The sequence below is a fragment of the Durio zibethinus genome, chromosome 5, assembly GCF_047325235.1.
Source record: "Durio zibethinus cultivar Kanyao isolate XHJ-2024 chromosome 5, ASM4732523v1, whole genome shotgun sequence".
Lineage (NCBI taxonomy): Eukaryota > Viridiplantae > Streptophyta > Magnoliopsida > Malvales > Malvaceae > Durio > Durio zibethinus.
Genome location: NC_143166.1, coordinates 5,499,399 through 5,512,081, shown reverse-complemented (window position 1 = coordinate 5,512,081; position 12,683 = coordinate 5,499,399). Strand labels below are relative to the sequence as shown.

The following is a 12,683-nucleotide window of genomic DNA, read 5'->3' as shown; positions in this document are numbered from 1 at the left end:
TGGAAAGACACAAATAAGGAATATATAGTTTAAAAGGTGAATTTTTTTTTCAGTCTTTTATTCATTCATTTTTTTTTTATGAGATTACATTTACAGAACACTGCAATAAAGTTATGCATTATTTATACATTATTTAAGATAAATTAACATAAAATTGAATTAAATTTATATATGATGAGATTTCAATAGAAAATTTTGAAGTTTTAAATCCTTTGCCTTGTACCATTGAAGCAAGATATTGTTAGAAAAATGGGGTCCAGTTCCATGTAAGTAGTTTTGGATCAAGTAAAGGTCATGGGCTTTGATCTTTTATTTTACACAGAGCCTTAGCTACTTAATAAAAAAAGAGATGGGGTTGTTTTAGGTGTATGTCGAAAATCAAGTAGAAAAAGAAGAAAAGTCAAGAAAAGCAGAGAGAAAAAAAGAAGAAGGGAGAGTTGGTTGAACGGAAGTCAATCCGTGGTCCGATTGAGTTGGAACCTTATCAGGAAGTTTATGATTCAGAGTTCTACATTCTGAACGGTGAAGATCGAGTTTGAAGCTCTTTAGGAACAAATCCAAGGTGTATTTGTTGAGTCACTTATTTGGTGAGATTTCTTCAATTGTTTCTCTAATTGTTGATTAGCTCTAGTTTTAGCTAGAGAAGAACTTTGTATAACTATTATTTGATAGTGAAGATTTTTCTGGTGGCCCGTGGTTTTTTTCCTCTACACTGGAGGGTTTTTCACGTAAATCTTGGTGTACTTTATTTTTTCTGCGTATTTGATTATTGATTGTTGTCTATTACTTCTGTATTGTTGTGATTATTGCTTCAGGTGCAACATGTATCGATATCTTAATTTCTTTTATTGGAATCGTTTGGACCGATGTATTTCTAATACACTCTTTTGACATATCTGTATCTTAATACACTCTTTGACATATCTGTATCTTTAGATAGGAACAAATTACAGCAATACCAATTCCATAGCAGCAAATAGCAACCAATTCAAAGGTTGAGCCCCTAAAGACAAACACAATTGAGACATGCAGGGATGCAATTGTAATGAAATGACCCACCAAATCTGCAGTCCTCCATCTCAGGCACATGTTGATTACTGTAGTGTTGGCAACAGCTGATCCTATTATCCAATGCTATGAAATAAATGTTAAAATTAGCAGTTAATAAATTAGGAAAATCAAAGTGGGTAAGCTTTTAGCTTTGATAAATTATGGTGGTTTATTTGGGAGAAAAAAAAAAAAAAAAAGCTGACACAGAATATCTAGGTAAGTGAGAGAGAGAACACCCTAAAGCAAAGAACTTTGGAAACCCAGAATCAAGTATAATTCCTATCTGTTCTCAGAAACCAAAGTAAAGAATAACAAAATCCAGTACCATTTATCCCTATAAATTTCAGTCCTTGTGTTGGAGACTGGAACACAACCCTTCACCTGTCTCTCTCTCCAAAATTCTTTTTCCCAAACATTTAAATCCTAAGCATGATTTCATCACTACTCCCACATGGGCAAAACTTTAAGAAAACTCAAACCCCAATTTTGTGTTTTTGTAATCAGGCAAATGCTTAGAAGTTCAACCCTAGGTGTCAGGACATAAAAACCAAGACATTAGACGCTGTGAAAGAAGAAGAAGAAGAAGAAGAAGTGTCTCATTCTTGGGTGTTTTCAAGAGCTTTGGAAATGGTGAGAGACTGAAGTACATACTCAAGAAAGTTTTCTTAGAATGGTGATCTTGTGTTGGATGGATTTGTTGGGAGCTTCATTTCTAAGGGAAAAAACTAGGAATAGATAGGGCTGTTTGGGTCACAGAAGAAGACAACAACAATATACACAAACAGAAACCAATATAAGGCAAGAAACAACACGAGGAAAATTCTCAAACATGGCTTCTTGCTGTTGTACGATCTCGCCAACCATTCCCATTTTTGTATTCTTTCTTCTTGTTTCTTCTTCAATTTGTGCTGTCTATTCGTCGGAAACCGGCAATCTTCATGCAAACAATCAAACTTTCCGGTCAGAAGAAGAGTTACAAAAGTTGAAAATAATAAGAGAACGTCTCGAGACGATCAACAAGCCAGCAGTCAAGACAATTCAGGCAATTAATCTAATTTGCCTTTGTTATTGATCTTTCATTAGGCATTGACTTTAAATCTCCTCTGTTTTTGCTCTGTTTTCTCTAAATACGCTAGGCATTTTTTTTTTGGGGGGGGGGGGGGGGGTTGTTGGTGCAGAGTCCAGATGGTGATATTATAGATTGTGTTCTATTGCATCATCAACCAGCCTTTGATCATCCTCAATTAAAAGGACAAAAACCATTGGTAATTTTTGGTTTTTATGATGAACATTAAAAACAAAATAATTAATGGAATTCAACACCTTTAATTGTTTTTCTTTTGAGTTTTCAGGATCCACCAGAGAGACCAAGTGGTCATGACCCAAATGGGATGGCGGCAGAAAATTTTCAGCTATGGAGCATGTTAGGTGAATCATGTCCAGAAGGAACAATTCCAATCAGAAGAACAACTGAAAAAGACATGTTGAGGGCTAGTTCTGTTAGAAGGTTTGGAAGGAAACCAAGAAGACGTGTTAGGAGAGACTCAACCGGCAATGGCCATGAGGTAGGTGCCTCGACAAATACTTCAGACAACAGATATTAGTCCTACTACATTTCTCTTTCCTTTTTCTTTCTTTGTTCCTTCTGTCCTTCTTTCTTCTCTTTTTGCCCCACAAGGGTTTATGAAAACAGCACCCATAATCAGCTATGGTCATTAAAAAAAAACTAGTCAAAGTGGAGAGCTAAAGGAGGCTTGCCATTCCCCTGGTTTTTTGTTGGGTTTTCAGTCTGTAATTCTCTAAACCTGACTGGAATGCCGGGGGGGGGGATCCCTGTAGAAAAAGAGAGCTAACAGTTCATGAGATTAATGCTAATAATTCTATTTGGAAATTAAGTTAAAAGCTCAAACCATGACGAAAATAGCACCAGCATGATAAATTTCGTACTACCTCTCTTTAGCAGAAAATGGAATCTTGGGTAGATGAACTTGTCGTTTAAATCGATCTTTAAGCACAGCAGTGAAATTCTTCCTTGTAGTAACTACGGACTTTCGTGGTTCACCTGGCTAACTACAGACTGTCGTTTCAATGTACAATGATGATGTTTCATTGTCAAGTCATCTGCAATTTCTATTTCACCTGGGATGAGCATGGTATAAATCGGTTTCAAACAGATTTATACATCAAAATTGATTGAGTTTGATTAAATCAATATAGTTAATTTGATTTTGATAACGATTGATTAATATAATTATTTTTTTGGTTTTTAAAATAAATTGTCACGGCCTGCATTTATAAATTTCTATTTTTTTATCAGTATTTAACTTTTTAAAATGCTTACATCCATAAAAGTGAATGTAATAAATTTCATTCTAAAAAATAATAATGAAAAAATAAATTTCATAAAAATTTATATAGATTAATTTTCAAACAGTATTTGGTTACAGCATGCAGTTGGGTATGTGAGCGGAGATGAATATTATGGAGCAAAAGCGAGCATAAATGTGTGGGCACCTCGTGTATCTAATCAATATGAATTCAGCTTATCACAAATATGGGTTATCTCTGGCTCATTTGGCGACGATCTCAACACCGTTGAAGCTGGCTGGCAGGCATGTAACACTAGTTTTGGCATTTTCATTAACATATCTTCAATACTAAATCGTTAGCAAATTTATTTTTTTTAAGCAAAAATTTATATAACAGGATTTTGTTAATGTTTCATTAATTATATTTGACAAGTATTTTATGCACATTGAATTTTATTCACTTATTTTGTATAATTATTTTATAAAAAATTTAAAATATTTGAAATTAAAATATCAACATTTATAATGTTTTTAACTATAATTATGACTTCTATAAAAAAATCTCATTCAATTTTTTTTTTTTTTTTATGCAGGTCAGTCCAGATCTATACGGGGACAATTATCCTAGATTCTTTACTTATTGGACAGTAAGTGTACTAAAATAATTCAGAAACAATTTAACTTCCTCTTTTCTTTGTTTTATTAAGCTATAACTTAAAGCATAAGATCAATCATATTTTAAGTTTCATAGTTAATGATTAAGCATGAGTTATTTTTGCAGACCGACGCATACCAAGCAACTGGCTGCTATAATTTGCTGTGCTCAGGATTTGTTCAAACTAATAATAGAATTGCAATTGGAGCTGCAATCTCCCCAACATCATCATTTAACGGCGGACAATTTGATATTAGCCTCTTGGTTTGGAAGGTAAAGTTAAGCTTGAGTTCAATATCTATGCAACACACGTGCATTGTGATTTTGCTTCCTAGAGATTTGGTCGTAGGTGCCCCTAAACTCTGGACCATCCCATCCGGCTACTGTTCTTGAACTAAAAAAAGTTTAACCTTTTTGCTATTAATTATCGAAATTTGATTGTTGATCATTATAATTAAGAGTCGTTACTTGATCGTGATTGTTGATAAGAATCTCTTTTATTGAAAAGATAAAAAAAAAAAAATTAAAAAATGACTTATAAAATAACAAATGTGGTTATGAAAAGATCACTGTTTTTGCTGGTGATTTCACAAATTATATAGTATAAGTAATAAGCACCATAAAATTGCCTTTGGCAACAAACAATCTCATATGTAAAACTTTATTCGTGGCTATCTCTATTCATGCACTACTTCCTCGCGTGCACTGTTAACCCCAAGAAATGCCTGCAATCCCTTGCGGCTTTTTTGCTTTGCAAGATTCTATTCTTTTCCAACTAAAATAGCTTGTTGGTGCCCTGACCCCTCAACTTTTTTCATTTTTATCCTGTTTTATTTTCTTTTCATTTTTTTTTTTTTGGATAATTTCACAATCAATTTTGTGGAGAAGAGAATCATTAAATTTACCATGAAACTTCCCTTTCATTACCTTTTAACTTTAACATTCTAAGTAACTCAACAAGTATTGCAATTGATACAACATCCTTAACAATTGCTAAAATGAGCAAATTTTGAAAGAAAAGGATAACCATTGTTTAATGGTACCTTCAAGGTAATATTTAAAGAAAAATACAATTAATATATTGTTTTCTCTTGAATTTAGTAAAAACAATGAATTAAATTTAAAAATCTTTCCCAAAATATTAATTTAATTATTTTTAACCAGTATCTATAAATATCAGACTCAAATTTAATTAACGCATTTAAATACTATTTTTGGTGTAGGATCCAAAGAAAGGAGATTGGTGGCTCGAATTCGGATCAGGGATTCTGGTAGGATACTGGCCATCATTTTTGTTTAGTCACCTAAGGGATCACGCAAGCATGGTACAATTTGGTGGAGAAATTGTGAATTCAAGTCCAGGAGGTTTTCACACCTCAACAGAAATGGGGAGTGGTCATTTTGCTAGGGAAGGCTTTGGAAAGGCCTCCTATTTTCGAAATTTGCAAGTTGTTGATTGGGATAACAACTTAATCCCATTACCAAATCTTCAGGTCCTGGCAGATCATCCAAACTGCTATGACATTCAAGGAGGAATTAATAGAGTTTGGGGAAATTATTTTTACTATGGAGGTCCTGGAAGGAATGTGAGGTGTCCCTAAAAGGGAAAGGTATAGGGTGGAATTTTTTCTCTCTTTCTTTTTTTTAAAAATATATATAGTTTTTTTCTTTAATACTTGTTTCTTCGGGGGATCATTGATCATTAAGTTGGGCCTTTGGGTTATTCTTATAATTATTATTTTCCTTGTTAATTCAATTTTTTCTGTTTTTCTTTCTTTTTTTTTTGTTCACCTAACAGGTGTCCATTACTTCTACCACCTTCAGGGACTTTATGTAAATGTGAAAAAATGATGGAATATAGTCAATACGATATGTCATGTGAATGTGATTCCTCTTTTTCCTTTTTGTTGTCCCTGTCTTGTGGGGAAGATTTTCAAGAATGCAAAGGTTTAAAAAGAAAAACCGGCATTCCATTTTCAACATTGGCAACTAAATGATTAAATAGAGAAATTAGAAACCACTCAAATGTCTGGAGATCTAACCACTGTCTTAATTAGATGCATTAAGCATCAACATGCATTTTCCTTGACCAATGTTTCAGGTTCAGGTAATCACCTCGAGATGATCAATCTTTTTCTTTCAAAATTTGCTTAAAGTGATTTTTTCCTAACACGTTTAACGCTAACAAAACTTTATAGCTTATGTTTATATATGTGAATGATGTAGAAATGGACAGCAGTAAAAAAAAAAAAAAAAGCAGTAAGGAATCATGCTCTAGACAAAGATATAATTTTATTAAGATGCAAAGTTAGCTATCCTTAAAATTAAAATTTAGTTCAATTAATTTATATAATTATTTATTAAAAATAATATTTAATAAATTTAAAATTTAAATTTAAATATATGCAAATTTTTTTTTATTCCGGTCGACCTCCTTTTTTAAAAAGGTAATAATACAAGCATTTAGAAGTGCTAACTTTTCTTGAGCCATAAGCAAAATACATAACATAGGAATCCAAAAGGAGAGCATGGACCGACCGCAAAGCCAGAAGTAGCTGCTACGTGCTTCCTCTTTTATTAAGCTTGACCAAACGGTCACCAATATTGACAGTGACTGTTTTATAAGCCGCAAGGTGCTACTGTTTTCAATTAAACGGCCGCCTAAGAATTAGAATAATTGGAATGATATTGTACCATCGTTCACGCAAATGCTAGATTAGTGTATTTGATGTAATGGGCGTGAGAGAATAAAAGGACAAAGGCAACCATAGAATGGAGATGTAATATAGAAACTTGAAACTGACTCGTGACTCGAATTAGTATTCTGTCCCCCAATCTTTACGATCTCTGTCGAACAGGGCAAGCCAATTGGACCACGGGGCTTACCTTGGCAACGACCGGAGAAAAATAGGAAAAACAATGTTTCTGAACGTGTCAAAAAGCATGCATCTCTGTTTGCCTGATATCTTGACCTTTCAATTTGATGATCTGAAAATGCCGCTTTAACCCCATCCCATTATTTCACGGAGCTAAAGCAAAATGCTCAAGATGGTTGGAAAGTTGAAAAAGGTCATTTAGAGGGTGATTTGAAACACTTTTCTAATCCACTAGATGATTAAGATTCTAAGGAAGCTTCAGCTTTCTAGCTGTCCTTTTGGTGGTCCAAGATAAAAATGGGCGTCATTGCAGATATGGGCCCAAAACCTTCTCGAACCTACCAACCAGAATATAAGAACTTATCCCACTTTCTGTTACAATCCAATTAGGGCTTTAGATTTTTTTAGACAAGACGACATGGCAGCTTTAAGACTCCCCTTGCTTCATTTAAGGGACCAATACAAACTTCTACTGTCGGTTATGGCCTTTTAGGAGTGCAAATAGACGCACTAATTGGCTGCAAAACATTTGCATGCAGTGTTATTGCGTCAATTAATTTTATCCATTTTCACTGAGCATGAAGTGAACTCTCAGGTCATGGATTATAAAATCTTAGTATTTAAAGCCAAAGAGAAAAGCTCAATGTAATGGACTTTATGAGAAATAAAAAGTGGAAAACTGCTACATAGGACATCATTGAGGCACAACCATTTTGAGAGTCATGCATTTAACAGAAGGCCCTGCCAGAGAACTTAACCTTGGGCTCAGACAGCCGTCACAGCTCCATCATCACACCCTTAATTATTCCTTGAAATCTAGGGATGATCTAGCCAGTAGTCTGTGCTTTTAACCTTTGAGACAGTGGTGAAAGGATGCAAACACCATGAGAGTGTTGCAGATGTGTAGAACCGCGACTTGAAATGCATCCTTGTTGGCAGTAGCATTTAGCAGGATGCATATAACTGATCCTAATTGCCCAAAAAAACATTGCAAGAAAGTACTCTATATGGTCTCCTAATCCATTACAACTTATTACAACTCAACTGCATGCAGCCATAGTGAACCCAAAAATCTGATATAAACTGTAATTAGACTTGCGCATGGGCCAGGTGATTCAACTAAACTCAAAAATCCTTCTGAAATTTTAAAAGACTTGAACAAAAATATTAAATATGTTAAAAGAGCCTAAACAAATAATTGAGATCTGACTAATAAATAAGGTCAAACTTGAATTTCACCCTTTAAAGCCCAGACCCAACCTGAAAATTATTTTTATTATAATGAGATAAAATTCATTTATTTTATTTTTTATAATTGATAAAAGTCCATTCACCTTATTATTTATAATAAGATAAAACTGAATTTTTTCTTTATGTAAAACATCAAAACAATGATCAAATTTTAAATTACATTCAATAAATTAAATTAAATTCAAACCCAAATTACTTATAAATTTAATTAAAATTAATTAAATTCATAATTTACCAAAAAAATAATAAAATTATTATTATTTTTTTAATTTTAAATACTAATATTTTGGGCAGACCGGGCAAAAGATAAAACCTGAAAAATCGGATGATTGAGCCTGAACTTTGCTTAAAATGCTGAAATATCATGCTATTTCCGGCTCGAACCTGACCAACCCAGCCTATGTGCGGCTCTACATATAACTAAAGAGATGAACGAAGAGATAGTAGCTCATAACATATGAATGAACACATATTTTCTCAAACAAAACAAAAAATCTAAATGAAAGGATCATTCTTGGATGGACCATACTATACTTGGATGGACCATACTATATTACTATCTATCGGTTCAACATGATAATTACCAATTGCATTTTATTAAAAAAAAAACAGATAATTAAAGCTATTCAGAATCACTTGTACCGGAATTGGAATTACAGAACAATAAAATTGAGAAAACTCACTCCATGGTAATCACCTCGAGTAATTTCTTACTCGCCTCACTCACTTCCACCTTTTCCATCTTTAAACGGTGACGCATCAAAGGACTTGTCACTCTAGCGGCTGCATAAGTTCTGATCAATGATTCAAACACTTCCTCTCCTACACAATCCACAGCTTTCTTTAAAATCTCCACAAAACCTTCAGCCCCGTCAACATCTTTCTCTTGCTCAAAATGCCTCATCACTATCCCAATCGTTTCAGATGATGGGACCCACTTTCCACCATCTCCTCTGCCAATAGAAATTGCATTGGCCACACAATCAACAGCCAGCCTGATGTCCATGTTTTTCAAATAATAATCCAAAAAGATCTCCCAAGTTTTGGCGTTAGGCTTTGCCCCTCTCCTGCAGGCCCTGTCCTTGAGCTCTAGAGCTTTTTCTAGCAAACCCTCCTTAGCATAAGCTCCCATTAAGACATTTGCAATCCGAATATCATAAGTAGAGCAACCCGATTCCCATTCTTTAAAGCATTTCTCTGCTCCTGGTAAATCTTTCAAGCTAACTAGCACCTGAATCATATTCAGATAGCTTATATTGGCTGTTTTGTGAAAAGCCAGCCTCAATGAACGCCATATTCGATAAACTTCATGCAAATTCCCCACTCGGCCATACAATGTAATTAGAAACTGGAAAGCAGAAAGATCTCTGTGGGCATTTCTCTTTTCCAATTCCTTAAGTGCTTTTTCTGCCTTCTCAAACAAGCCAGCATCAACATAAACTGATGCCATATTGCTATATGTTGTCCAATCATCAGCATCTTCGGCATCTCTCTTCATTTCCTCAATAACTCTTTCAACCCCAGAAATATCATTCATAGAAGCTAAAGCCCTCATCCAAACATTGTATGTGTATGAATCTGGCATGGCACCACATGATTTCATTTCCTGTATGATGTCTGGTACCCTTTCTGGCTGACCAATCTTTGTGTAAAGAGTCATTAAACTGTTATAAGACATGGAACCTAAAGGAAGGTTAAGTTCCTTCATCTTTTCCATTAGAGCTTCTGCTTTTTCAGTCATCAATTCCTTACAGTAACAGTTGAGAAGAGAACCATAAGTGAGATGGTTCTTTGATGCTTCAGGAAGATCAATGAAGTAATTTTCTGCAGCAGGAATCCCTCGAACTTTGGCAATCAAATCAAGATGAATAGCCTGATCGCTAACTGTCTTATTAATGCCCCGCTTAGTCACCATCGTTTCAGAGAGCTGCGAAGTCAAACATAATGATATGCATAATCCATTTTGATTTAGTACTTAGAAAATCAAACAGAGAAAAATACATTCACAAGCACAATCTGGACCAAGTATGAGCAACAACTGTATGCAAATTGAACACCATCTCCACGGACATGTTTACTTCTAAAAACAAACTGAGCCGCTATAGCTAAAAGCTAATGAAATGAGAAACAAAAAGACTATCAATTACAAGAGGAAGAAAGCCACAAGCAGAAGTCCGACATGTGATCATGTACATTATCTGTCTTAACACACTTCTGCACTTTTAAGTTGTTTTTACACTTGAAAAGTTAAAATTACTTTCTAAAAATCACCCAATTCTAACATAATAAGTAACTATACCAATTAACCAAAAGTCAAATGAATAAAATTACTGAAATAAAAAGAGCCAAGATTCCCATCACGTCACTACCAAAATTAACAATGCTTCATATCCATTAAAGTAACATAAAAGAAAATTCGCATAAAATCCCTGATAAGAGCTTTGATCTAATACAGAATACGAACCTTGAGAGCAGGGTAATAGAGCTTACGGCTGCGAAGCATCTTAAGAGTGTCATCAACTTCCCATTTGTACACACGCTTGGAGCCCTTGAGGAAATGATTCAGCTGCTGCCGCACACTAATTTCCGAGCTGCCTTCCTTAAAAAGCCTGTGGTAAAGTGCTTCTTCTAAGTACTTCTTTGACCTTCTCATCACATTCTTGGTTCGTCCCAAATGTTGCATCGAAGCCATTTTTTTTTTTTTTTTTGGCTTCTGCCTGAGTAGAGATCAAGCTTAGGAGTGTAAATGAACTGAACATAAATGAACTTTGCTATGTTTGTTTAATTTTATTGTTGTTAGGGCTTAGTTCATGTTCAGCAAAAAAAATTTTACACTATGTTCGAGCTTAGTTCATTTAGATATTAGGATGTTCAAAATCGGTTTGAGATCAGCTCATTTAAGTCATTTAAAATATTCAAAAATATTTAAACAAACATATCCATGAATATATAAACGAACCATAACTAAACAAATTTAAACAATCATACAATTAGAACAATTGGGGAACTCAAGAGTAACAAATTTATTTCATAAAAACTGGGGAGGCAGTAACAAAAGAGTAGTCATTGTGCTACTAATTAAAACTATCGTGAAAGAAAAATTAATAAATAGGGTATAGTCGCAAATATGCCTTGCCAGACAAGTAGAATTACTAAGATTTCGTTATTATTAATAATGAAAGGAAATTCCTCTTTATTCCCCTTTCTCTAATCTTCTGATAGGTGTTTTAGTGAGTAACAAAGACAAGAAGAAATGCTTTTGAAAATTTATAATTTTTTTTTTAAAAGCTTGAAGAAAAGAAAGATTGCCAGACAAGCAGAATTACTAAGGTTTATTAAGGACGATGATATGGTTTCATAAATTCAATTTATTTAAGAGTATCTAACTACTGCAATAACACAAACCTCACTGCTAGCAGAATTTGAGAAAGAGTTACATCAGATTTGGTTCAATACGAACGCAAATGATTTTATTAACACAACAAGAGCATATTTGTTCAGATATATCATACATTAACAGTAGTCAGGAAACATACAAAAGAATTATCAGATGAGGAAGAGCGGCTATGGCAAGATGAGACGAGGAAGGAAGGACCGACAGCGACAGAAAGCAGTGAGAGAAAGGAAGGACCAGTGGCGGCCGACAGAGTGAGAGAAAGGAAGTACAGGCGGCTTGAGTGAGGTATTCAGTCAGTGGATGAGTGAGCAAGGCCGGTTAGGTGAATTGTGTGAGTGAGATTTCAGAGAGAGATTCAGAGAATTAGAGAAAATGAGGAGTTGTCTGCGTGGGTGAGTTAGAAACTTGGAATTTGGAAAGGTTTAGGTTTAGGGTAATATAAATTATATAATTAGGGTAAATAGGTAATATTATTAATTTGCTATTACCGATCAGTAACCAACATAAATTATTTATAAACGAGCTGGTTGCTTTAGTAAAATTGATACAGAAAGATTTAGGAGTTCCAAGGCTTAAGGCTTGTATTGCTTAAGCAATTTTAACCGTTTTTCTGAATAAAAAAGGAAAAATAAATGAATTTACACTTTTTCATTTCCTTTAAATTTAATCTTTATAGATGCGAGACAAAAATAATCATTCCACTTAAATTAACAAATTTTTTTATAATTTTACCTTTAATCTATTTCCATTCACTCACGATCGTAAAATTTTTAATAAAATATCCCATCTTAATCAAAATTTAATAAAAACTAATTAAATAATCTCTCATATTCAGTGGGTTATAACACAAACGCTTTCAAAGCCCAACAAATTCATACTTGAGGCCGCCAAGACTATAAATACAATAATCTAACCTCAAAGTTCATTAGCCCAAACGCTTGTACAAATTTCAATTGCAAAGATCCTTAAAATTATTTTAATATATAAGGTATAAATAAAAAAATTATAAAGGTTAAAGAGTGGATATCTTTGTGTAGCTAATGTGACATATTTTATATATAGAAAAAGAGAGAGAAATCATATATATATATATATTATAAAATAATAAATATAAACAAATTTATCATATGGACGGTTTTGTAAAC

At 33.8% G+C, this 12,683-nt stretch overlaps 2 protein-coding genes across 2 annotated transcripts; one reads left to right on the top strand and one right to left on the bottom strand.

Moving 5' to 3' along the window:
- The first annotated feature begins 944 nt into the window (after positions 1–944).
- LOC111282315 (protein neprosin-like) lies at positions 945–5,897 on the top strand. The gene is made up of 7 exons (XM_089760763.1): positions 945–2,092; positions 2,229–2,315; positions 2,403–2,615; positions 3,498–3,662; positions 3,953–4,006; positions 4,141–4,287; positions 5,238–5,897. The coding sequence occupies exons 1-7, from the start codon at positions 1,880–1,882 to the stop codon at positions 5,613–5,615; spliced, it is 1,257 nt and encodes a 418-aa protein (XP_089616889.1). The 5' UTR covers positions 945–1,879; the 3' UTR covers positions 5,616–5,897.
- A 2,740-nt stretch (positions 5,898–8,637) lies between these two features.
- LOC111282936 (Tetratricopeptide repeat (TPR)-like superfamily protein) lies at positions 8,638–12,128 on the bottom strand. Its single transcript, XM_022871239.2, has 3 exons — positions 11,678–12,128; positions 10,606–10,858; positions 8,638–10,068 (listed from the first exon to the last, which is right to left on the bottom strand). Exons 2-3 carry the CDS (start codon positions 10,831–10,833, stop codon positions 8,821–8,823), a joined length of 1,476 nt encoding a protein of 491 aa, XP_022726974.2. The 5' UTR covers positions 10,834–10,858; positions 11,678–12,128; the 3' UTR covers positions 8,638–8,820.
- Positions 12,129–12,683: the final 555 nt, after the last annotated feature.